Below are 24,040 nucleotides of genomic sequence, written 5' to 3' on the forward strand. Positions count from 1 at the left end.
ACCAAAATTTTAAGACTGAGTTTTCTTCCTTTACTTTTTGGAACTTGTGGAAAGTTAGAAAATGTGTGAATCTGCTTTATATTAAATGCCAAGACCTTAAAAAAAGATTTAGTATAAAACTAACTATGTGTTTTTATATTATCACTTCATGAAACAGAATTTCTCAAGTCTTCCAAATTAAAAAAACCCAAAAAACCATGACTGTAACTTTTTTCACCATCTTTTCCCCATAGTCAAATGTAAATGCGTCTGAAAAATATTATCTGACAGTTTATCTTTACCTAAAAGTTTCTCATTCAAAAAGTTACAAAACTATTTAGCACTGCCGTTCCCCCTGCTTAGAAGGGAAAATGACTTCCCCTACTAGAGTGAGATAGAAGCAACATGGTCCATTGTTTCTCTTCTCAGAAAAAAAGCCACCCATTTCCACATCTCTGTCCAATTCTGTGCATGGCTCCACTTGTGAGAATGTTATTACAAATCATAAGCATCTGCCTCTAGGAATTGCCTAGCAAGTTAAACTGACTGCTTACAATTTTGGTACACTGAGGTACAAAGGTCATCTGCCCTCCTCCTTACCTCTAGCCTCAGCACCCCTCCCTCTCCATTAAGGATTCCAAGGTAGTTGATTTTACTGTGTTTCATGGCATATTACACATCTTTCATTTCTTTCACAAACATCCCATAGAGGACCTGAGAGAATGGCTAGAAGTGCAAATCTATCTCCTCTCCTAGAAAAGTAAATCCATGTGCCTGTTGGGTCAAGAAGGGAAAACAGGACACAAACAATTCTGGCTGAGGCCAAGCTGCTTCTGATAAGCACCTGTTTTCAATATATTTCCATTCAAAGCAGGGAGTGTACAGGCTGGGGTGGATGAGGAGGAGTAGGGAGAAGGTACGGTGATATCAATTCTTGCAATCAGATTCAGAGTCCATACTTGAGCAGCTCATACTGACTCTCAAAATGCTCTGTAGTTCGAGTATGATTCTATTTTGAATCTGCTCATTTAAAAAAAAAAAAGTTCTCTGACAATGGCCCAATATAACAACTGATAGAAGGGTGCTTTTTTTTTTTTTTTTTTCTAAAGAAGTGGCAGTGTGAGAATTTAAAATCAGTCACATAAAACAATCAAGAAAGGGATAGGGGAGGGAAATGTCCAGTAAAACCTGGACAACCTTTCTTTCTGCCCTTACTTAAAAAGACAGACTGTTCAAATCTTTGCTATCTCCCTTAAGTATCCTCTTCTTAAATGCTCTTCCAAGAAATCCTCCAAAAGGCACTTAACTCCATACTTCTGCATTGAGTTGTTTCACCTCAGCAATCAGTTTTTAAGACTCCAAGGTAACAAGAAAAGGTCTTATTCCTTTACGAAAAGGTAGAGAGTAGAACTTTTTTTTTTTTTTAAGAGGCATCACTTTTACAAGAAGAACAAGCTAGGCTACCATTATTCCTTTATCAAGAAAAAGTTTCTTTTTTTAAAAAATAAATAAAACTCTGGCTATACATAGTACAAAGTTCATACATAATATACCTGGAAAAAAACCCAAGAATATACCCTGAAGCAAAAGGTTTATTGGAGAGAGAAAGCCTCTTCCATTTACCAAGTCTTAAGGTGGCAGTTTTGAAAGTTCAGAGGGTGGCAGTGATATGTAATTAATGCCAAACTATTTGCTCATGGGTATGGCAGGATGCAATGATGGACAAAACAAACAAACAAAAAATCATTCTGCACGTAACACTGAGCAGTGACCACCACACACACACAAAGAATAGTACCAAAAGGGAGAGACAAAGAGACAGAGAGTAGGACTGGGGGTTGGGGGTGGGGGGGAAGAGGAGTGAGACCACGAGACAGAGAGCTTGGAACCCCAAACATCCAAGCATGCAGTCAAGACACAGCACTAACCAGATGTTTCCATTCAGCCCACTGCAATCCCACAAAGAAGGGCAACTGTAATAAAATAGAGATTTCTTAAGAAAGCTTGCAATTCCCAGAGAATAGCCCGGTCACCAAGCCTAACCCAGGAATCCCGCTGCTGTTGGCTGGGAGCCTCCTTATGATCTCTCATGGAGAGGTTATAGCTCCTGACTTCTCAGACTTCTTGCTCTTGGACAAGGCAGCTGCCTGCTTCAGGAGCTCTCGGTTTTTGGCCTAAACAAAAAAAGTCAGTGCAAGAAGGATGTTTTAACAGGACAGGACACGTTTTTCATGCAGATGCTAGGGCATACAATATAGAGGGTCAGGAAGAGAACAAGCTCTTGAGGCAGAAAACAACAGAAAGCTCTAGGGCTTGGTTTAGAGGAAGACAGTGTTTGCTGGAGGTTAATCAGCACACTACAACCTCCTGGGATCCACGGTTACAAAAGGTGCTTTGTGCAACAAAAACAAACCATGGAGTGCCTTAACGTGCTGGATAAACAGAATGCATAATCCAGACATCTGGAATCACATCTGGCTTATCCAAAAATCAAAATATGCATTTATTACTTCCACTGTTTTTGAGGGAAAAAGATCAGAACACACCCAACAGTCAAACAATAAAAGACAACTATAAGGTGAGTTAATGTGAATTTGTCAATTCCCTGAGAACAAAAAAATCTAAGGGACAATCACTTAAAATACAATCAGCTAAATACACCAGGCTTATCACATAAAATAAGCAGAATCACCTGCAATTGCTCTGTGACTTCTTTGTGGGTTTTCTCCATCTGGTTCATTTTGGCTCTCATCTGAGATTCTTGGTATTGGAAATCAGCCTTCAACTCTGTGATCTGATGGGAGGGGAAAAAAAGGCAGAATTACCAGAAGAAATATTTGTGCAATGAAAAATGTTCTGGTACCAAAGAACTAAATTGTTTCCCAAATGAATGAAATCCAGGACTCTCCTGAAGATCCATGACTACATCAAAGCCAAGAGATTCTGTATCCTAGTCTGAAGATTTCTTGAAAATTATACAAAATCCTGACATATCATTTCTGATACTTCATCACTGCCAGGTTTTAAAGATTTTATGTATTGGGGTGCCTGGGTGGCTCAGTCGGTTAAGCATCTGTCTTCAGCTCAGGTCATGAGCCCCATGTCACGCTGGGCTTGCTGCCCAGCAGGAAGCCTGCTTTTCCCTTTCCCTTCGCCTGCCTCTCTGCCTACTTGTGAGCGCTCTCTGTCAAATAAATTTAAAAATCTCAAAAAAACAAAAACTTTATGTATTTAATACATGTCAATAATCCTCCAAATAAATCAGTGATTATAATACAATATGACTAACGGTTTGAGAGAAGCCAGGAGAATAAAAGCATTTATTGAATTTTTAACCCTGTTCCAGGCAAAATGTTTGAATATATACACAATTGTTTTGTTTTTGCTTAGTAATCTCTCTCTCTCTGTGGTTGTTTTTGTTTTGTTTTGGCTTTTTTTTTTTTTAAAGATTTTATTTTTTTATTTGATAGACAGAGATCACAAGTAGGCAGACAGGCAGGCAGCGAGAGAGGAGGAAGCAGGCTCCCCGCGGAGCAGAAAGTTCCATGTGGGGCTCGATCCCAGGACCCCGGGATCATGACCTAAGCCGAAGGCAGGGGCTTTAACCCACTGGGCCACCCAGGCACCCCTTGTTCTGGCTTTTTTGGTAATATCTGTACCCAGCGTAAGGCTTGAACTCACAATCCCGAGATCAAGAGTTGCATGCTCCTCCAACTGAACCAGCCAGGGGCCCTAACCTATTTGATTATATTTTTCATTCAATCCTATAATAAATCTTTGGGGGGGAAATATTATTTTTCCCATTTTATAGATGAGAAAACCAAGGCTTAGAAAGGGTTAAGTAACATGGCTAAGATCATACATGTTAGCAAGTAACAGAGCTAGAATTCAAACCCTAGGCCTCCTTCTACTGACTACACTATTCAAAGAACAGAGAGGGAAGTGATGTGTGAGCTGAGTTTTGAGGTACATTAGCTACAACTGGCACACGAGATAGGGAGAAGAGCATCCAAGCTAAGGAAACTGTATGGACACAGCCAGAGAGTACGAGGTAAATGACAGCTTGTTCGAATGACTGATGAGCATGGAGAGTGGCAGGAGATGATACAACAGATAGGCAGGAATGATGTGGAAGGGCCTGTGTTCTAAGCCAAGAAGCGTGACCTTGATCCTAAAAGTGATGAGAAACAATCTACTATTTGCTTTTGCTCTTTTTAATTTTAAAAAAAAAAATATGTATTTGACAGACAGAGATTACAAGTAGGCAGAGAAGCAGGCAGAGAGAAAGGAGGAAGCAGGCTCCCCGCTGAGCAGAGAGCCCGATTCAGTTCGGGACTCAATCCCAGGATCCTGGGATTATGACCTGAGCCAAAGGCAGAGGCTTTTACCCACTGAGCCACGCAGGCGCCCTGTTTTTGCTCCTTTTAAAGCCCAAACTTGGCAAAGCAGTAAACCAAGGGTCCATTTAATCTTAATTTGCAAAATCCTTTAATGTGCCCTTCTGATCTAGTCCATGAAGAAAATATACTTGGGTCTGCTTTCTTCCAATAGCCATGTAGTAAATACTGGTCTCTCCCCATGAATCTCCACCTTGCTGGCAGAAGAGAGCATAGGCTAGTAGAAAGAACAGCAGAGTCAGAAAGATCTGAGTTAATTACTTTCTTCTGCCATTTACTGGTTGTGGGATTTGGTACATCATTTAATATCTTTGGGTTCATTTCCTCATCTATAAAATGAGGTTGAAAGTAGAAAAAATGCATATAAATATTTTAATGTTATAAATGCCTTTGTTAGCCATTCACAATGAACACTAGCACTCCAAACTTGGCACAAAAAAACATCCAGCTTCAGGAAAAAAAAAAAAAAAAACCCAACCAGGTGAAGGGAATGGAAGCCTAAGAGGGAAAATATTGGAGGCTGTCTTCAACTATGACATAATGATAACAGTAATTCCCCTTTCAAAGAGCTATTATAAAGACAAATGAGGGGGCGCCTGGGTGGCTCAGTTGTTAAGCATCAGCCTTCAGCTCAGGTCATGGTCCCAGGGTCCTGGGATCAAGTCCCACATCGGGCTCCTTGCTCAGCGGGAAGCCTGCTTCTCTCTCTCCCACTCCCTCTTCTTGTGTTCCCTCTCTTGCTGTGTCTCTCTCTGTCAAATAAATAAATAAAATCTTAAAAAAAAAAAAAAAGACAAATGAGTTAATACACAGAAAGCATGCAGAACAGTCAGGTACTTAAGTATCTGATAAAAGTTAGCTATTACTGTTATTAATATATTAAGAGAAAAATGAGATATTCTTTAAGAACCTAAAAACAAGATAAATAGACCTGAGTCAGAAGAAGGATGTAAAAAGTTCCCTTAAAGAGGGAGGCTAACTGTTAGACCAGAGTAAGACTTTCTGAAGGTGTTAATGTGTTTCAAGAATGGGTCACTCAGGAAGGGAGTTGTCAGCAATGGAAGTAATGGAAGCAAAGTAACACAAGAGTCATGGAGGAAGGCCTACCTGAACACTGTCCAGGAAGGAGGAAGACCTGGCCCACATATTTTGAGTATTACGTCCCACAGACATGGCCTTCCCAATAATAGAGATGGAGACATCAGGTTCTTTTAGCTTGAGAGCATTAAAAATTCCAATTACATAACTACCTCCTCTTGTCCTGACTCTCTGCTCATTCAGCACCTTCTGATTACAACCTTCTAAAGGAGCTCACACTGAGAATGGTAACCAGGTATGCCCCACTGTGAATTAAGAGGGGCACTGTAGTTTTTTACATAACCTCTGTAAGCCTGGTCAACACAAGTCCTCCCTGAAAAGCGGAAGTTCCCACCAAATGCTGAGAAAAATCAACTTGCTAAATGCACCTGACCAAGGTAGCTTCACCACAGTATTACCAGATCATGAGTCATCTTGGCAGACAGTAACTCTCTCCCAGAATAGCCCAACCTTGCCATTGGATCTCTCAAAGCGTCAGTGGTCAGTACCAAATAAATACCAGTTAAACAAGAGTCAGCACCATGCCCCACAGTACACATGCTTACCCTGGCATCACTCTGGCCTGAGAGGCATTAACAAAACTGTACCTTCTTCTCTTTCTCTAAAATCATTTGATCCTTTTGATGCAGCATCTTCTTCAGAGTGGCCACTTCTTCCTTCAGTTGGGCAATGATGACAAAGTGGTCAGTGCCTGGTGAGTCCAGAGCCAGGTCTGGGGAAAAGCTGAGTAGAAACATGGAGGGGCGAAAAAAATCATAACTTGGAGGGATAAACCTTTTTCTCCTTGAGGACACACCATAGGCCACTTGATGACAAGCTCAAGGGTGAGAACAACTATCTGAATTCCCAGCAGTAAGCACAAGGCTCCACACATGCCAGAATCAACAGCATTTGTGAAACTGCACAGGCACGGTGATCATGAGATAACTATACCAACCAAACCACAACCCAGGGCATTTCTGCAGCATTCATAGTCAAGGTGAAAGCAAATGCATTCTCCATGAGTCAAGGACTTTTTGTTTCAGGTGCACTGAAGATGCCCAATTATTTATGGGTGAAACAATCAATTTTTTGTGACTAATTTCCCCAGTATCTGGATAAATGATCAATTGTAAGCTCATGTATTTTTCTTTTAAAGCTCCCCATAGAGTTCATCTTTTGGTTCTTTTTTTTTCTGCTCCAAAGTACTGTGATGTGGTACAGCTGCTAAGAAGCCGCTACACAGGGGTGCCTGGGTGGTTCAGTTAGTTTAGCATCTGTCGTTGGGCTCCCTGCTAGTGTGGGGGTCTGCTTCTCCCTCCTTTTGCTGTCCCTCCCCCCCACCATTCTCTCTCTCTCTCTCTAAAATAAATAAATAAAATCATAAAAAAAAAAAAAAAAAAAAAAAAAAAGAAGCTGCTGATTCCATCTCGGAGGCAGTCAGTCCCTTTTAAAAATTATAAAAAGATGATAGTTTTAAAAAATATTTTACTTATTGGGGCACCAGGGTGGCTCATTTGGTTATGCGGCTGCCTTCAGCTCAGGTCATGATCCCAGGCTCCTGGAATCCAGTCCCAGGTGGGGCTCCTTGCTCAGTGGAGACCCTGCTTCTCCCTCTCCCTCTGCCTACAGATCCCCCTGCTCGTGTTCTCTCTCACTCTGTCAAATAAATAAAATCTTAAAAAAAAAAAAAAAGTTTATTTGAGAGAGAAAGAGAGAAAACACAAGCAGGGGGAGGGGCAGAGGGAGAGAGAGAAGCAGACTCCCCACTGGGCAGGGAGCCAGATGTGGGGCTCAATCCTAGCACACTCCCGGAAAAGACTCTAGCAAATTCCAGTCACACCACAACCTGGGTTTTTAACAGATTCTTCCCAGTAACAGCACTTGAGCACTTCATCTTTTCCAAGTGCCAGGTGAACTCTGTCCTCTTAGCAGAGTCTTCTAACCAGGCCCAGCTCCAGGGAATCTGTAACCCCCTGAAATTGTGTGTACAATTCAATGTATACATACAATGGGCAGTTTCTAGGGTGAGGATCCATAGCTTTCCCTGGTTGGTCAGAGATGTCTTATACCCAAAACAAGTTAAGGAATCATCGCCATGAGAGTCAAATCCTGCCCTTCTCTAAAGACTTCCCAAAGAAAGCTCTTACTCTTCCCCGGGCAACCTTTAAAGTAAAACACAGACCTGTTTTTCCTAAGCACACACGAGAATGTTGATTCTCAGCTCCCTGCATCAATATGGCAAGGACTCTAGGTCCCCCTTGCTATTGGTTCGTTCCTCCATCTTGAACTACACCTAACAACCAGCATTCCTCTACACAGGCAGAACCTCTAAGCAGCAAGCAGAATCACTGGACAGCCTCACAGTTACCAAGTCAAACATTTCTATGGCTAGAAGACACAGTCCACTGATAAGAATATTCTCTCTTGGTCTACATGAAGCATGTCAGAAGAATGGACCTGTGCTTTCATAACTGATGAATACGCAGAATTACTGGGTGACAAAAAGTAAATGCCATATAATAAAACAAGGCAAGCAGGAGAAAATACTGACAGAACCCATCAAAGTCTCCACCAGTTTCAATACCTGCCAAGGGACTGTCTTCCCTCGATCCAAAAGAATTTACGTAAGCCCATAACTAGAATGACAAATGAAACAGAGTCATGGGCTAATATTAATCTTGTGGTCCCCAAAGTTTCTAATGCTCTTCTCTACCTGCTTCTTAAGGGAAGATTATTCCCATTCCAATACATTGTTGACAAAACCAGTCATGTCTATGCTGTGTTAGGGCCTGACCTTTCTAACTCTCTAACTTTTGATTAATAAGAACTGCTGGAAATCAAATGAAAACAAATGGTTAGGTTAGCAAGGCAGAAAATTAGATCCAGTCTCTTTTCAAATATCTTCAATGACAGGAAACTCACTACACTTCTTTGGGAAGCTTCTTGTCATTTCTAAACCTTTTAATATAAGAATAATCCTCCTCAGGTTAAGCCAAAACCTGCCTCCCTGTCATTCCCATCCTCTTCTTTCCTCAAAGGCCACACAAAGTAAGTCTACTCTTTCAGGCATATTTCAAATGAAGAATGAAATAAAACTACAAGGGGGAGGGGGTGTCTGGCTGGCTCAGTTACTTGAAGATGCAACTCTTGATCTGAGGGTCCTGAGTTCAAGACCCATGCTGGGTGTAGACATTACTTAAAAGTAAAATTTTGGGGCACCTGGGTGGTTCAATGGTTAAGCCTATGCCTTCAGCTCGGGTCATGATCTCTCAGGGTCTTGGGATCAAGCCCTGTATCGGGCTCTCTGCTCAGCGGGGAGCCTGCTTCCCCCTCTCTCTCTGCCTGCCTCTCTGCCTACTTGTAATCTTTCTCTCTCTGTCAAATAAATAAAAAAAAAAAACTTTAAAAATAAAAGTAAAATCTTAAAAAACAAAAACAAAAACCTATGAGGAAAGGAAAAGAATGTCCTTTAGAAACTCCTTTAGAAACAATAAACCACAAGGTTGCCTGGGCATCACCCATTATTGAGGGTACTTTTTTATTACCAACAGAACAATAAATAAATATGATCAAAAAGTAGCTTTCCTCTGGGAAGGAAAGCTAGAAATCAACTCAGACTTTCACCAAATTGGCAAGTTTTTGCTACAATTTCAACAAACTAGAAAATACGAGAGGGAGGCTATGAATTCTGCAGGATACTTAAAAAAACCAACAAAAACCATTTTAGAAGTATAAAGCTATCTGAGGGGGCTATATAGTTGGTTGAGTATCTGATTTTGGCATAGGTTGTGATCTTGGGGTTGTGAGATCAAGCCCCATGTCCAGGCTCTGTGCTCAGCACAGTGAAGTTGACCAAAGAAGATGGTCTTTATGGTTCTTTCTCCCATATAATTTGAATATCTAAGTTAAACATTTCCAGAAGGTTCAATTCAAAAAGTATAAATCAGTGATACTGGCTGATAAAAAGACTCCTTGTAGGGGTGACTAGGTGGCTCAGTTGGTTAACACCCGACTCTTGGTTTTGGCTCAGATTACGATCTCATCGGTTGTGGGATGGAGTCCTGGGTTGGGCTCAGCATTCAGTGGAGAGTCTGCTTGGATATTCTCTCCCTCTGCCGTTCCCCACCTCACACACTCTCTGTCTCAAATAAATCAATAAATCTTAAAAAAAAATTAGACACCTTGTAGAATCTAAAATCAACGTAATAAAAAAGGTAAAAGGAAAGAATAAATTTCACAGATGCTTTGTGCTCCCCTAAATGAAATTCAGCCCTGGTAAGCCTATGTGCTAGTCTACTCCCATACCCACTACTGGCTGGGAGGGAGAACTGATACTAGGAGTTTTCAGAATGGACATGATTCTAAGAATTCTCGGGAAGAGTATGTCAGTGTCTCACTTCAGGATTCCTGAGCCTGCAGAAACGGGAAAATGGGTGGCCCCAAGACTTAGCTGGAAACCAGCCACTCTACCAACATGGATGGGGCACTCTGGATATTAGGACAAAGCAGCTTGCAAGAGGACACATCGGTCAGGAGAAGAGAAAGCAAAGAATAAAAATATATATATATATTTTTTAGCAAATAAACATAGGAGTATTTGGTATAAAATTGTAGCATTTAAACTTTATAAATGGCTTATACTGAGTAAAAATATGTATTTAGACAGGTTTAAAAGAAGTAAAAATATTTGAATGCATCTCATTCACTGCTAATTCGTTATCTGCCTTGGGCTTTCTGCATACTAAGGAAGCTTGGATTACCCCCTCACAGACTGAGCAATACTGCCTTAACTCTAACTGGTCTCTGTTGCACCTCTCAAGACCAACTCCTGTCCTGCCTGGAGGACGCCACAGGCACAGATCATAGCGAAAAGCATATAGCTCCTTACTTCTTAGAATCAGTGCGGGGAGTTATTTGTGGACTACAGAATTCAGGTGCTATTAAATCCAGTTATATGTGCTTGTCTTTTACTGACAGGATTAGTTATAAACAAACATCGGCACCACTTATTGGTAAGATGCTGAGCGGCTAATGTAATGATGCTCAGAGCCTCAATAAAAACCCTAGATTAGGTCCAAGGGATACCCTGGAATGTCCTGTTTCAGGAACTGTATCAGGAGCTCAAATGGAAGCATGCAGACACACCAACTGGCTTACCTGTCTCCATTGGTTGTAATTGACTCAAACTTGGATTTTTTCTTTGGGATTTCATTTTGAATTGAAGATGTAGAAAGTGTTTTCTGGCTTTTAATGCAAAAATAGAGAGACACACATTAGAAATCAAAGATTTATAAAACATCACAATAAAGGTTTGTTAAATGGGACCAACATGACATCATAGCTCTTCTATACAAGAGCTAATCGGTCTTTTTTTTTTTTTTTTTTTTTAAAGATTTCAGTTATTCTCTTGACAAAAGAGAGAGAAAGAAAGCACAACCGGGGGAGCGGCAGGCAGAGGGAGAGGAAGAAGCAGACCTCCCGTTGAGCTCCTTGCTGGAAACCAGCCACTATACCAACAGTCATTCCCATCCTCTGGCCCTCGGTCTGTCCTCAAAGGTCCCAGGACCCTGGGATCATGACCTGAGCTGAAGGCAGATACTCAACCAACTGAGCCACCCAGGTGCCCCTATTCTTTTTTTTTTTTTTTTTTTAAAGATTTTATTTATTTATTGGTCAGAGAGAGAGAGAGCAAGAGCGAGCACAGGCAGAGTGGCAGGCAGAGTCAGAGGGAGAAGCAGGCTCCCTGCAGAGCAAGGAGCCCGATGTGGGACTCGATCCCAGGACGCTGGGATCATGACCTGAGCCGAAGGCAGCTGCTTAACCAACTGAGCCACCCAGGCGTCCCGCCCCTATTCTTGATTATTAAAATCCACCAACGTGTTGATTTCATAGGTCCTGAATGCATGGCTAGCTCTCCTTCATAGGCCCCCAAAATTCTTAGCTTGAACTAAATATTACCTGCTTTATTAATAACTATGGGAATAGAGTCAATAAAATCTTAATAAGAAGTATAATTCATCTTATTGTTTAAAAAGTACTTTTCTAGAAATCTTAATTTTTTAAATTTTAAGTAGGCTCCATCCCCAATGTAGGGCTCAAACTCATGACCCTGAGATCAAGAATCGCACACTCCACCAACTGAGCCAGCCAGGCACCCTTCTTGTCTTTTTGATAATAGCCATCCTAAAAGATGTGAGGTAATAGCTCATTGTGGTTTTGATGTGCATTTCCTTGATGATTAGTGATGTTTAGCACCTTTGCATGTATCTACTGGCCATTTGTATGTCTTCTTTGGAAAAATGTCTACTCAGGTCCTTTGTCCATTTTTAAATTGGATTATTTGCTTTTTTAATTATTGAGTTGTATGAACACTTCATATATTTTGTATATTAACCCCTGATCAGATACATGGTTTGCAAATACTCCGTCCTTCTTTTTTTTTTTTTTTATTAAGATTTTAATTTATTTATTTGACAGAGAAAAAGAGAGATCACAAGTGGGCGAATCAGGCAGAGGGAGAGGGAGAAGCAGGTTCCTGGCTGAGCAAAGAGCCCGATTCGGGGATTGATCCCAGAACCCTGAGATCATGACCTAGATGAAGGCACAGGCTAAACCAACTGAGCCACCCAGGCACTCCTATTTCATCCTTCTTGAGGCCTTCTAGAGTTCTGTTCTCAGCCTCCAACTTGAATTACATCATCCAAGAGTATGGTTTTAACAACTACTTATCATATGGGTTGGAAATGGTATTCCCCAAATGCAGCTTCATGGACTCTATCCTACATCCTAATGAATTAAAGTCGGGGGTAAAGCAGCAGGAATCCACACTTTATACCAACTTCTATTCCTACTGACTCTTCCTTGCTACCAATGGACCACATCTGAACCTTTCTTCTCAGTTCTAGGCTAAGCTCCCAAAAAATAATTCTTCTTGATGCTGCAAACTCAACTTATTTTTTTTTTTTAATTTTAAAAAAGATCTTATTTATTTATTTGAGAGAAAGACAGAGAGAGCACGAGTGGGTGGAGAAGCTGAAGGAGAGGGAGAAGCAGACACCCTGCTGAGCAGGGCACCTGACGCAGGGCTCCATCCCAGGATTTGAGATCAGGACCTGAGCTGAAGGCAGATACTTAACAAAGTGAGCCTCCCAGGCGCCCCACAAACTCAACTTTTAAAAACTGAACTTCCGGGTGCCTGGGTGGCTCAGTGGGTTAAGCCGCTGCCTTCGGCTCAGGTCATGATCTCGGGGTCCTGGGATCGAGTCCCGCATCGGGCTCTCTGCTCAGCGGGGAGCCTGCTTCCTCCTCCCTCTCTCTCTCTGCCTGCCTCTCCATCTACTTGTGATTTCTCTCTGTCAAATAAATAAATAAAATCTTTAAAAAAAAAAAAAAAAACTGAACTTCCCTTCTTCCTATATTCTCTCTGTTAAGAATCTACCTATTCACCCAAGTAAGAAACCTGAGAATTATCCCTTACTCCCCCAGCTCCTGCCCTTCTACCTGTTCATCAAATTATCTAAATTTCTCATAATTCTCCCTCTAAACTATCTTCCTGAATCTGCTTCTTTGATCTCCGGTGCCATGGCCTCAGTTGAGATTCTAATATTAATATCTCTTATTGTGGACTCATATGAAAAGCTTCTTAACTATCCCCCAGTCTCTTTCTTCCAGTGTATTCTCCACAATAATCAGGGTTAATTTTTTTTAAGGACGCCAGGCTCAAGTTCATGCTCCTTAACATGTCTGCAAAACCTTCTTTTCTCCCATTTCCTGGCTCTCGAACATAAGGTCCAGCAACATAAAAGGACCTATAGTTCCCCAGGGTTCCATGTGGTCTCACACCCTCCATGTCTCAGCAAACGCTATTCCCTCAGCCTAGGAAGCATCTGCTCATTCCCTCTGTGAGGATTCCAACTCATCCTAAGCTCCAGGCCTAACACCAGCTCTTCTCTGAGGGTCTCTTGCCTAACTTTCCAAGGTAGTTAATTACTACTGCCTCTCGTGCCTGTATCTCGATGTTTCTCATGCTCATCGAATTATATTGCAATGATTGGATTACAGGTCTGTCTTCCCTACCAGACTGCATACTCTCGATGAGCAGTTTGATTCTTGTATTCATCTCTGCCTTCCTAGCAGAGTCGCTGGCCCATGAGAGTACTTAATAACGTTTGCTAAATGAACAAACAAAATCATAATGGTAACTGCAACAAACAGTAACTAAAATATAGTGAATGGTTCCTACATGCCAGTTATAAAACTAATCGCTATGCATGCACTATATAATTTATCTTCACAACAATTCTATGAGGTAATACTATTATTTCCCTATTTTTAAGATGAAAAAAGCTTGCCCAAGATCCCACACAGAGAACCTGACAGAGCTGGGATTCAATCCAGACCCAGAACTCTTAACAACACTTCAGATACTCTGAGAGAAAGCTAAGGCTACAATGAAAGGACGTCTTTTTGACTAGATCCCACCAGGACAAACCTAGAACATCTATCAATCTCTTGATCAAATATGCATAAAAATGCTGCATGCCTCAGAAAGTGAAATGTCCAAACTTCTAAGGAGATAGCCCACTCCAAAGGTGAGGAGAACATTACAGGGAAAGTTCCACAAACTTTTCAGATAGTACAAACAAAGTCAGGAAATCCTGATACCTTACAGAAATCTCTCCGGCACTTGGAAGATATACGAACTGTAAAATGTGGTAGAGGCAACCAGAGAGAGAAGACCAGGAAAATGTATACTAAATGGTATCTCCCATGGCTAATTGTGTATTCTGTAGGACCAACCAGTACTTCCAGTCCTATCTTAGGCATCTTGGGGTTACCTGTTATAATGGCTGCCACCACTCAGTCGACTATACTGTTCCTTCTCCTGATGGCTGGCACGGGAAGAGCTGCTCAGATGTTTCCTCTGCTCTTTGGTCTTCTGGAGGACTCGTTTGTACGAAAGTGTACAAAGCCAGCACAGCAATTTCCCATCTACCTGAAAGACAAGGAGACAAAGATAAAGATAAAGAAAAGAGAATGTAGTACATGGATACTACAGAATATAGGTACTGGGAGCTAGAACCTCTGGGTTAAGTCCCAATTCTGCCACTTGTGAGATGTGTGAACTCAGGCAAGTCTTCTACCTCAACTAAATCTCCCTGTGTCCTATGAAGCAGCTACTGTTGTTTCCCACTGGAAAGAGGAAACTGATGCATAATATGATTAAGTAACTCGGGGCGCCTGGGTGGCTCAGTGGCTTAAAGCCTCTGCCTTTGGTTCAGGTCATGATCTCAGGGTCCTGGGATCAAGGCCTGCATTGGGCTCTCTGATCAGGGGGAAGCCTGCTTCCTCCTCTCTCTCTGCCTGTTTGTGATCTCTGTCTGTCAAATAAATAAGGAGAATCTTTAAAAAAAAAAAAAAAATGATTAAGTAACTCATCCAGGATCATTCAGCTAACCCAGATCTATGAGACAGAGAGGCTTATACTCCAACTATTTTTTTTTTAAAGATTTTATTTATTTATTTGACAGAGAGAGATCACAAGTAGACAGAGAGGTAGGCAGAGAGAGAGAGAGGGAAGCAGGCTCCCCGCTGAGCAGAGAGCCTGATGCGGGACTCGATCCCAGGACCCCGAGATCATGACCCAAGCCGAAGGCAGCAGCTTAACCCACTGAGCCACCCAGGCGCCCCTACTCCAACTATTATTATACGCTGCCTCCTGATTCCTAAGTCAGCTTCTCCAGTATCTTGATCAGGGAAAATGTGCTCTCATTGGCAGGAAGCAATGACCATTGCTCTCATTGGTCAATGGAGAGTTACATCCTCCCATTGTAAATTAATGGAATTTGGTTAATAAGAGTTAGCTCTTATGAGCCTAAACGTCTCCAAAAAGTAGCTCTGGACACTGAAAAAGTGTCTGTACTGTATTCTTTCATTAAAAGAATATTTATTGGGGGCGCCTGGGTGGCTCAGTGGGTTGGGCCTCTGCCTTCGGCTTGGGTCATGGTCCCCGGGGTCCTGGGATTGAGCCCCACATCGGGCTCTCTGCTCAGCGGGGAGCCTGCTTCCCTCTCTCTCTCTGTGCCTGCCTCTCTGCCTACTTGTGGTCTCTGTCTGTCAAATAAATAAATAAAAATCTTTTAAAAAAATAAATAAATAAAAAGAAAAGAAAAGAAAAGAAAAGAATATTTATTGAAGAGAACAAATTGATAGTTGCCAGAGGCAGGGAGTGGAGGGTAGATGAAATGGGTAAAAGTAGTCAAAGGTATAAACTTCTAGTTATAAAATAAATCAGTCACAGGGATATAATGTACAGTATGATGATTACAGTTAATAATACTACGTTGCATATTTGAAAGTTGCTAAGAGTGTAAATCTTAAAAGTTCTCATCACAAGAAAAAGAATTCTGTTAACTGTGCATAATGATGGATGTTAACTAGATTTATTGTGCTGATGACTTTCCAATATAAACAAATACCTAATCATTATGCTATAGATATGAAACTAACATAAGGTATGTTACACCTCAATTTAAAAAGATACATAAAATAATCACTTTTTCAGTCATTTTTTTAAAAAGTAGAGAGTGAGAAGTAAACTTTCTCTCAGTAAGTAACAGCAAGCTGGAGATATATTTCAGACTAATATTTTGGCCATGTTTGGTAAAACAAAAGAAAAAGGAAATATTTCTCAACAAAGTATAACTCTTATCAACCTAAATATATACATATACATTTATGTAACATATATATTATATATACATACACACATATATATAAATAATATATATATATAGTAGGTGTCCCCTCTAATATTATTTTATATTTTACATTATTTTATTTTATATTATTTTATATATATACATACACACATATATACAAATAATATATATGTGTGTATGTGTATATATATATATATAAAAAATAATATTAGAGGGGACACCTACTATATGCCAGGCCACTGGAAATGTGGCAAAGAACAAGACAGAGCTCATGTTCTAGTGGAGGTTGACAAACATATAAACAACATTAATTTCTCACAATGTTACATGCTATGAAGACAATAAAACAGGGTAATATGATAAGGGGTGAGTGAGTGAGTTAGTAAAGGGTCTTTGTGAAGAAGAGGCATCTGAGCATAAGGAACCAGTTAAAGATGCTTTGGAGAAGGATGTATCAGGCAGAATGACAGCTAGCACAAAGGTGGGAATGACACGGGCAGGTCTAAAGGGCTGAAAGGCAGCCAACGTGGCTGAAACAAGGTGAGGGGCAGGAGGTGTGAGGTCAGATGAGACTGAGAGGCAGGTGTGGGCCATGCAGGCCAAGGAAGGGGTTTGGGTTTTATTCTAAGTGCAGCTGGAAGCCACTGGGTTTTAAACAGAACAAATCTAAACCACTTTTATCCTACTAACACTCCATCCCTCCACATAGGGCTCTCTTTCATGTCATCTTGTAATTTTTTAACTTCAATACATAGAAACACTTAAAGAGTCAGATAGTGAAACTGGTCATGCATCCTGCTTAAGTCACAATCTTTCCTTTACAGAATTCAATAGACTTTTGGCAGTCATCACTTCACTTACATGAGATATTGATCACTGTAATTCAGATTCTCATGAGATACTAGAATACAATGCTCCGGCGGTACCTGACTGGCTCAGTCAAAAGAATATGCAACTGTTGATCTTGGAGTCATGAGTTCGGGCCCTACCTTGGGTGTAGACATCACTTAAATAAACAAACAAATATCTTAAAAAAATACATATGCTATTTTTTAAAAAAAGAGAATAAAATGGTCCACATTTAGTAAAAGAAGAAAATAAAGGCTAAAAATCTTCAAGGTCAATAACATCTAGCAGAGAAACTGAGAATTCTTTTCTCTGTCATATGTCCTTTTTTTTTTTTTTTTTAAAAGTAAAGTAGGCTCCACATCCAGCACCGAGTCCAAGTCAGGGCTTGAACTCACAACCCTGAGATCAAGACCTGAGCCAAGATGAAGAGTCGGATGCTTAAGTGACTAAGCCACCCAGGAGCAGCCCCCCTTTTTAAAGATTTTATTTTTAAGTAATCTCTGCACCCAACATGGGGCTCAAACCCACAACCCTAAGATCCAGAGTCATATGGTCCCACCCACTAAGCCCAGCAGGCGCCCCTTGTTTATGTCTTTTTGACATAAGTGACCCACCTTAATTTCTCTGAAAGAAAAAAAAATCAACAAAAACACAGAGCTTTACCTTCTTTCTGTCATCTTTCCTGTCAAATGCGCACTGCTGCTTACACTGTTCACACGAATATGGTGGTCCATATTTCTTCTCTGAATTCGTGCAGCGCTGGCATTTGTTGCCAATAAACGCTGCAATTATGTTGCAGTACTGACAAGGTTTGGGCTTAAAGAGAGAAAAAGTGTCAACTGAGTATATTATAAAATACCAGTCAGTGCATTTTTTAAAGCAACCATTCCTATTACATCGTTCGTTATTCACTGTAAAAATGTATTCCCAACTTCATAAATTTCCTTCTACACCAATCGAATGAAGCCCAATTCCCAACACTATGTAAGGTGTTTTTGTGCACAAGACTATTGATTTTAAAACAAATAAATGAACAAATAACAAAAGCCCATTCGTGTATATGCTGGGACTTCTGTGAGAAATTCAACAGAACCAGTACTCTGAAGAAACCAGCAAGTGCTTCCAAATTTCTCAAAAGACCTCTTTGTCATTATCACAGTATCACAGGCTAGGAGATTCCCTGCAAGGACATAATATCCAGAATCCTAATACTGAGAGACCAAAAAAAAAAAAAAAAAAAAAAAAAAAATCCATTCATCCAAATGAAGTCAAATGCTACCAAAGAGGTCACATCATAGGATCCATCTTTCTCCTCCTCTTTTCACACTGGTTACTGAAGCTCTCAAGGAAAATTATGACAATCCTGCCATCATGACCATAAACACAGACCTGCTCGAAAGCTCAAATACTGGATAAAGTTCACTGAGAAAGTATTTACACATAAGAAGTTCTAATAAAAATATAGTAATTACATTGATAATCCACAGAATATAAGGTTCCAAGGACCTGAGTACTCACTGTTAGGTACAGAGAAACCCTACTTACCGTTCCATATAACTGCACATTCTGAGCACATTTCTTGCATATTGTATTGGTTTTACTGTTAAGGAAAAAAGACACACAAGACTTTTATAAGAAAAAACTTGTTTTACTCACAACATTCGAAAATTGGTCTCTCCTTAAGCCCACAGAATTTTCTCATTGCTAAGTGCCAAGGTGATATGTGGTCTGGATACTTGGCTAACTGAAGGCTGAGTATCTGGCCACTAACTCTTTTTTAATTATCTTGTGGTTATTAATTTTATTAGCTCAGACTAAATGAGACTTTAAAGTAGAGAGTGAGTTATTTCTGATTATCACATCTCAAAGTATCACTAACCAAAATTATCAAATATGGACAGGACCCTCAAAAAAACATTAGATTAGATTGAAATGCACTCGCAGTAATTCCTCAATTCAGATAAACATCTGAGAAACCTGAGGTGAGAAATGAAGTATATGTGTTTGGAATACAAACTTAAGAGACTCTATCCATGTTGACTATATTATGTCTACTCTCTCCTGAGTAGGTAAAAGCATACGAAAATCCCAGATGTGGGGGACATGGGTGGCTCAGTTGTTAGGCATCTGCCTTCAGCTTGGGTCATGATCCCAGGGTCCTAGGATCAAGTCCCAAGCCCTGCATGGATAGAGCCCGTATCTGGGCTCCCTGCTCAGAGGGAAGCCTGCTTCCCCCTCCTAATTTCCCCCTGCTTGTGTTCCCTCTCTCACTGTCTCTGTGAAATAAATCAATAAAAATCTTAAAAAAAAAAAAAAAGAAAGAAAGAAAAAAAGAAGGAAAGAAAAAAGAAAATCCTAGATGTGGGGAAATAGATGGTATGACCAAATTTTTAAAAAAATATTTTATTTATTTATTTGAGAGACAGTGAGAGAGAGCATGAGAGACAAGACGGTCAGAGGGAGAAGCAGACTCCCCATGGAGCTGGGAGCCCAATGCGGGACTCAATCCCGGGACTCTGGGATCGTGACCGGAGCTGAAGGCAGTTGGTTAACCAACTGAACCACCCAAGCACCCATGACCAAATATTTCATCAATACTTCCAATTTCCCTAAGAACTAAGCACTGACAAAAATAAAAACATCTTCTGTCTTGTGAAGGTCCAGAGGTCATAATATTACCTAAATATCTAAACTGATAAACTACCATGGGGGAATAAAACCATCTTCAAATAAAGTTTAATTCTTCACAAAGGGAGGTACGAACAAATGCTTGATGTTTAAGAATAAACTATATTCTGGGGCTGAAAATAAAATCACATAAAAATCCAGCCTATTAGCCTCTGTGATTATTTTCTCATAGAGTCCTACAAAAGTGACCATAAAGTTAAAACAAAGAGAAGTCTCAAAGTAGAAAACATTTAAATTAAAAGTGGAATATTCAAACCAAATATTTTCCAGGGCAATTTCCTGCCATTTTAAAGAGGCAGTACAAGTAGTGAGGCGAGGGGCACCTGGGTGGTTCAGTGGGTTAAAGCCTCTGCCTTTGGCTCAGGTCATGATCCCAGGGTCCTAGGATTGAGCCCCATAAGGGGCTCTCTGCTCAGCAGGGAGCCTGCTTTCCTTCCTCTCTACCTCTGCCTGCCTCTCTGCCTACTTGTGATCTCTTTCTGTCAAACAAATAAAATCTTTAAAAAAAAAAAAAGTGAGATTAAAAATAAAGTAAGGTGCATTTAAAGGAAACTTTCAGAAAGAGGCTTCCCATCAGAAAGTCTGTGATGCTGAACATTTTGGTTTATGTTTAGATTTATTACTGAAGAAGTGGGATACACACACACACACACACACAAATGCTCCTGACAACTTAGAAAACATACAAAGAAAAACTATTACTATGATCCATCTTGAATCAATTTTTTTTAAAAGATTTTATTTATTTATTTGAGAGAGAGAGAAAAAAAGCATGAGGAGGGTAAGAGGCAGAGGGAGAAGCAGATTCCCCACTAAGCGCAGGGATCGATGCAGATCTTGATCCCAGGACTTAGGGATCATGACCCAAGTCAAAGGCAGACACTCAACCAACTGAGCCACCCAGGTGCCCCTGAATCAATTTTTTTTAGATTTAATTTTTTTAAGTAATCTCTACACCCAACATGGGGCTTGAATTTACAACCCCAAGATCAAGGGTCACATGCTCCATGGACTAAGTCAACCAGGCATCCCCATCTTCAGTAAATTTTTATGTGCGGAGTGAATGAAGGGTCAAACTTCATTATCTATCCCCCCCACCCAAAAACTAATTCAAGATGGATCATAGACCCAAATGTTAAAGCTAAAACAATGCTTCTGGAGATGTTTTATATGTTTCCATTTCTATGAAGAGCTAGAACAGGTAAAATTGATCTGTGGTGGAAAGGAAAATCAAAACAGTAGTGTGGGGGAGACAAGAAGGGTAGGGACTGAGTGGGATGAGGCATGAGAGGACTCTCTGTGGTGATGGTAATGTTCTAGATTTTGCAAGGGGTTTGGGGCTACACAGATGTACACAGTTCGCAAAACTCATCAAATGACATACTTAGATTCAAGCATTCAGTGTACACAAAATTTACCTCTAAAAAGATAAAGGACCGTAAACAAATGTTGAACTTTGTTAACAATATGCCTGCTTAACTGTTTAGGATCAAATATAGTGATGTCCACAACTTTAAAGTAAGATGGATCATAGATGCAAATATAGTAAATGTAAGTTACAGAATCCAAGTGGTGGATATATGAGTGTTTACTGTCTAATTCTTTCAACCATTTCTGGTTTGGAAATATCCATAATAAAATGTTGGGAAAAATGTTCCTAGAACTGAAATAAGACTGATTAAAATTAGGCTTCTAGGTCTATGTGTGAGCTTGCAAACAGACCCCACCCTGCTTGAAGAAACTATTACAGCTGTAGTCCCACAGAATTTACACCAATAAACTACTTTGCTACTACTGAAAGTCTCCCAAAAATGTGTGTTTACTGACACCTAAATGTTTTTCACATTTAAAAAAAAATGAGATTTACATAAGGCAAGTGAGTTTCAAATGTGACTAGGGCTAAGAAACCCTTATCAGAACTGTCACATTTCCAAAAGTATCTTCTTTTGGATTATAAATTCTTGACACTCTGAATACAAACATACTGAAACAAGAGGTTCATTGTTTTACTGTTGTGGTTTCTTCGTGTTATAAAGATTTATAAACACAATATAAAATGACCAAGGATCTGGAAAAAAAAGTAACTTTAAAAATTTAAGCAATCAATGGATAACTAGGGAATGATATGTGTGTTTTTTATTTGTCAATGTGTTATAATTAAAAAAAAACAGAATCTGTGTATAATGCGCTCAATTACAGATCTGTAATGTGAAAAGCAACTAACTGTCGATTTTAAGAGAAAAAAGCCTATCAACATCTTCCATGGTCAACAAAAACTGTACCTCTCCTGCTGGTACTCAGTTCTACAGTAGGTGCACTTCACAACAGGGTGTGCAATCCGACATTCCTGAAATGAAATGAGGATATAATTTTAAAAGGCAGTCAGAAATGGAAATAGCCTTCAGTAGGAGGCAGAAGACCTAGGTACTATTCCCAGCATAGCCACTGAGCTTGAGTGAGTCACTTGAACTTTCTGGGCCTTATTTTTCTCTTCTGTAATACTGGCATCACTGGCCTGCATTGATGTGGGAATTAAAAGGGAATTTATAAGGAACTAGTCATAAATTGTAAAACAAAGTATGTATGAATAAGGCTCAGACTGGAAATCGAAAGCCCTCGATTCTGGTTCTAGTTCTGCCACTTCCACCATTTAATTTCCGAGCAGGTTCACTTGGAAAATGAAAATGCTAAATTAAAATCATTATTGCTTACCTATATGAAACTTCCTTAAAAGATATATATGTATATAAATATCTCAAACATCTGAGCTCTTTCTTACAGAGTAAACAGAGTAGACAAGTCAGGGCCATTTGAGGCAACGGCGACATACAGTTATGAGTTACCGATATTAGAGGCACAAACTGAATGATCTGGGAATATGGCAAAATCCGTCCCAGGCAGCCTTGGTTACTTTTAACTGTCACCTCACAGCACTTCTATTAACTTAAATAGGCAAAGCAGATGAGGCAACTCAAACGAAAAAAAACCTTGGAACTTCAGGAGTAAAAACTGAACAGTAGCTGGTTAGGGCGGGACCGAAGGTCACCAACTGGGTGCTGAAAAATCCTTTTGCTTCCTGCGCTTAATTGTAGGGCTTTTCTATAAAGCCGCGCCACCTCAGACTTTCAGACTGGCTGGAAAGTGCCCGTGAGGCGCCCGAGTTGGGAGACTCTCCTCCCAGGCAGCACCCAACTCTGGAGTTCAGTCCCAGGCGGGGCAAGGGGGGTCCCTCAGTCTGCAACCAACGGCGGGGAAGCCAGCCCCGGAGGGATCTCGGTGTGGTGCGTCTGGTTGGGGGTAAGCAGGGGACCCACTGTCCCCTCCCCTGAACTCAAGGGGTCCGAGAACAATCCCTCGCGGTTGCTAAGCACCCGGACACGCCGGCCGCGGGGGCCTGGACTGAGCCCGGGACTCCCCCACGTGCCCCGCTGGCCCCCAGCGAAGAGGGTGAGGCGCCTCGGCTGGGCGGGCCTGCCACGCCCTGCCCGGCGGACCCCGCTGAGCGGCCCCGCAGAACAGGGGGCTCCGGGCCGCGCCTCTAGCGTCCCAGTTCCCGGCCGCCGCCCCAGCCCGCGCACCTTGCACAGCTGCTGCCCCTGAGACAGCGCCTCGAAGGGGAAGCGCTGGTGGCACTTGGTGCAGGCGTAGAGCGCCGCCATGTCCGGCCCGGGCCGTGCTCACCGGCCAGCCGGCCCGGCCCGCCGCTTTATCTGACAGTCTGAGAGACAAGCTGGCGGCGGCGGCGGCAGCAGGCTGCGGGCTGCGGCAGGCGGGCTGGCCGGCGAGTGCGGGCGGATCAAGGCGGGCGTGGCGGCGTTGGTCGCCCGTTCACTGGTTCATGTCGACGTCCATCAAGCACGAAGGGGCGGAACACAGGGCTTATGACAACTCTGATTCGGTCTGGACTGGAGTACGCCACTTATGACGCGCGCGGCCTCGATTATGTAAAGCGCAGTCACGCGGGGGCGCCACTAGGAGGTACCATCTCCCGCCCGGGACCTCGGAAGTGCCCAGACCCCTCCCACTTCGCTCTTTGTTCCCGCCCTCGCTCCGCCTCTCCCCGGCCGCGGTTGCAACGGCGCCTCTCGCGATATCTCCGCGGAGTTGTGATGTTTTGGTTTCCATGGAGCTGCCTTCTGGGAGCAGGAGGGGCGCGGTTGGGCTAAGAGCAGCGCGTTGTTGGACTAGAACTCGCGCAAGATCCCGAGCCTGAAAAAGGTGGGGGGCTTGTGAGAGAACACCACCATCGTCTGGACAGGAGGGGCCCACACAGGGAGAGAAAAGAGGAAACCATGAGAGACAACCTAAGAGGGGTGTCCTCTCTGA

General features: G+C 41.6%; 1 protein-coding gene across 3 annotated transcripts; it reads right to left on the reverse strand.

The window, feature by feature from the left end:
- Window positions 1–989: 989 nt before the first annotated feature.
- Window positions 990–23,746, reverse strand: FAM76A (family with sequence similarity 76 member A). Of its 3 annotated transcripts, XM_032302041.1 has the most exons (9): window positions 23,293–23,740; window positions 21,997–22,061; window positions 18,572–18,626; window positions 17,690–17,842; window positions 14,294–14,451; window positions 10,614–10,700; window positions 6,062–6,197; window positions 2,672–2,773; window positions 990–2,153 (listed from the first exon to the last, which is right to left on the reverse strand). In XM_032302041.1, exons 1-9 carry the CDS (start codon window positions 23,371–23,373, stop codon window positions 2,067–2,069), a joined length of 924 nt encoding a protein of 307 aa, XP_032157932.1. In that variant the 5' UTR covers window positions 23,374–23,740; the 3' UTR covers window positions 990–2,066. The 3 variants fall into 3 exon arrangements, with proteins under 3 accessions (XP_032157932.1, XP_032157933.1, XP_032157934.1); XM_032302042.1 differs by lacking the exon at window positions 10,614–10,700 and having other exon boundaries at window positions 23,293–23,746; XM_032302043.1 differs by lacking the exon at window positions 990–2,153 and having other exon boundaries at window positions 2,685–2,773; window positions 6,020–6,197; window positions 23,293–23,744.
- Window positions 23,747–24,040: the final 294 nt, after the last annotated feature.

Source organism: Mustela erminea, chromosome 10 (genome assembly GCF_009829155.1).
Source record: "Mustela erminea isolate mMusErm1 chromosome 10, mMusErm1.Pri, whole genome shotgun sequence".
NCBI lineage: Eukaryota > Metazoa > Chordata > Mammalia > Carnivora > Mustelidae > Mustela > Mustela erminea.

Coding starts and splice junctions, on each gene's coding strand:
- FAM76A (XM_032302041.1), bottom strand. CDS start 23,373: ATGGCGGCGCTCTACGCCTGCACCAAGTGCCACCAGCGCTTCCCCTTC. Junction 22,062..23,292: donor AGGGGCAGCAGCTGTGCAAG/GTGCGCGGGCTG, acceptor ATTTCATTTCAG/GAATGTCGGATTGCACACCC. Junction 18,627..21,996: donor ACTGAGTACCAGCAGGAGAG/GTACAGTTTTTG, acceptor TTTCCTTAACAG/TAAAACCAATACAATATGCA.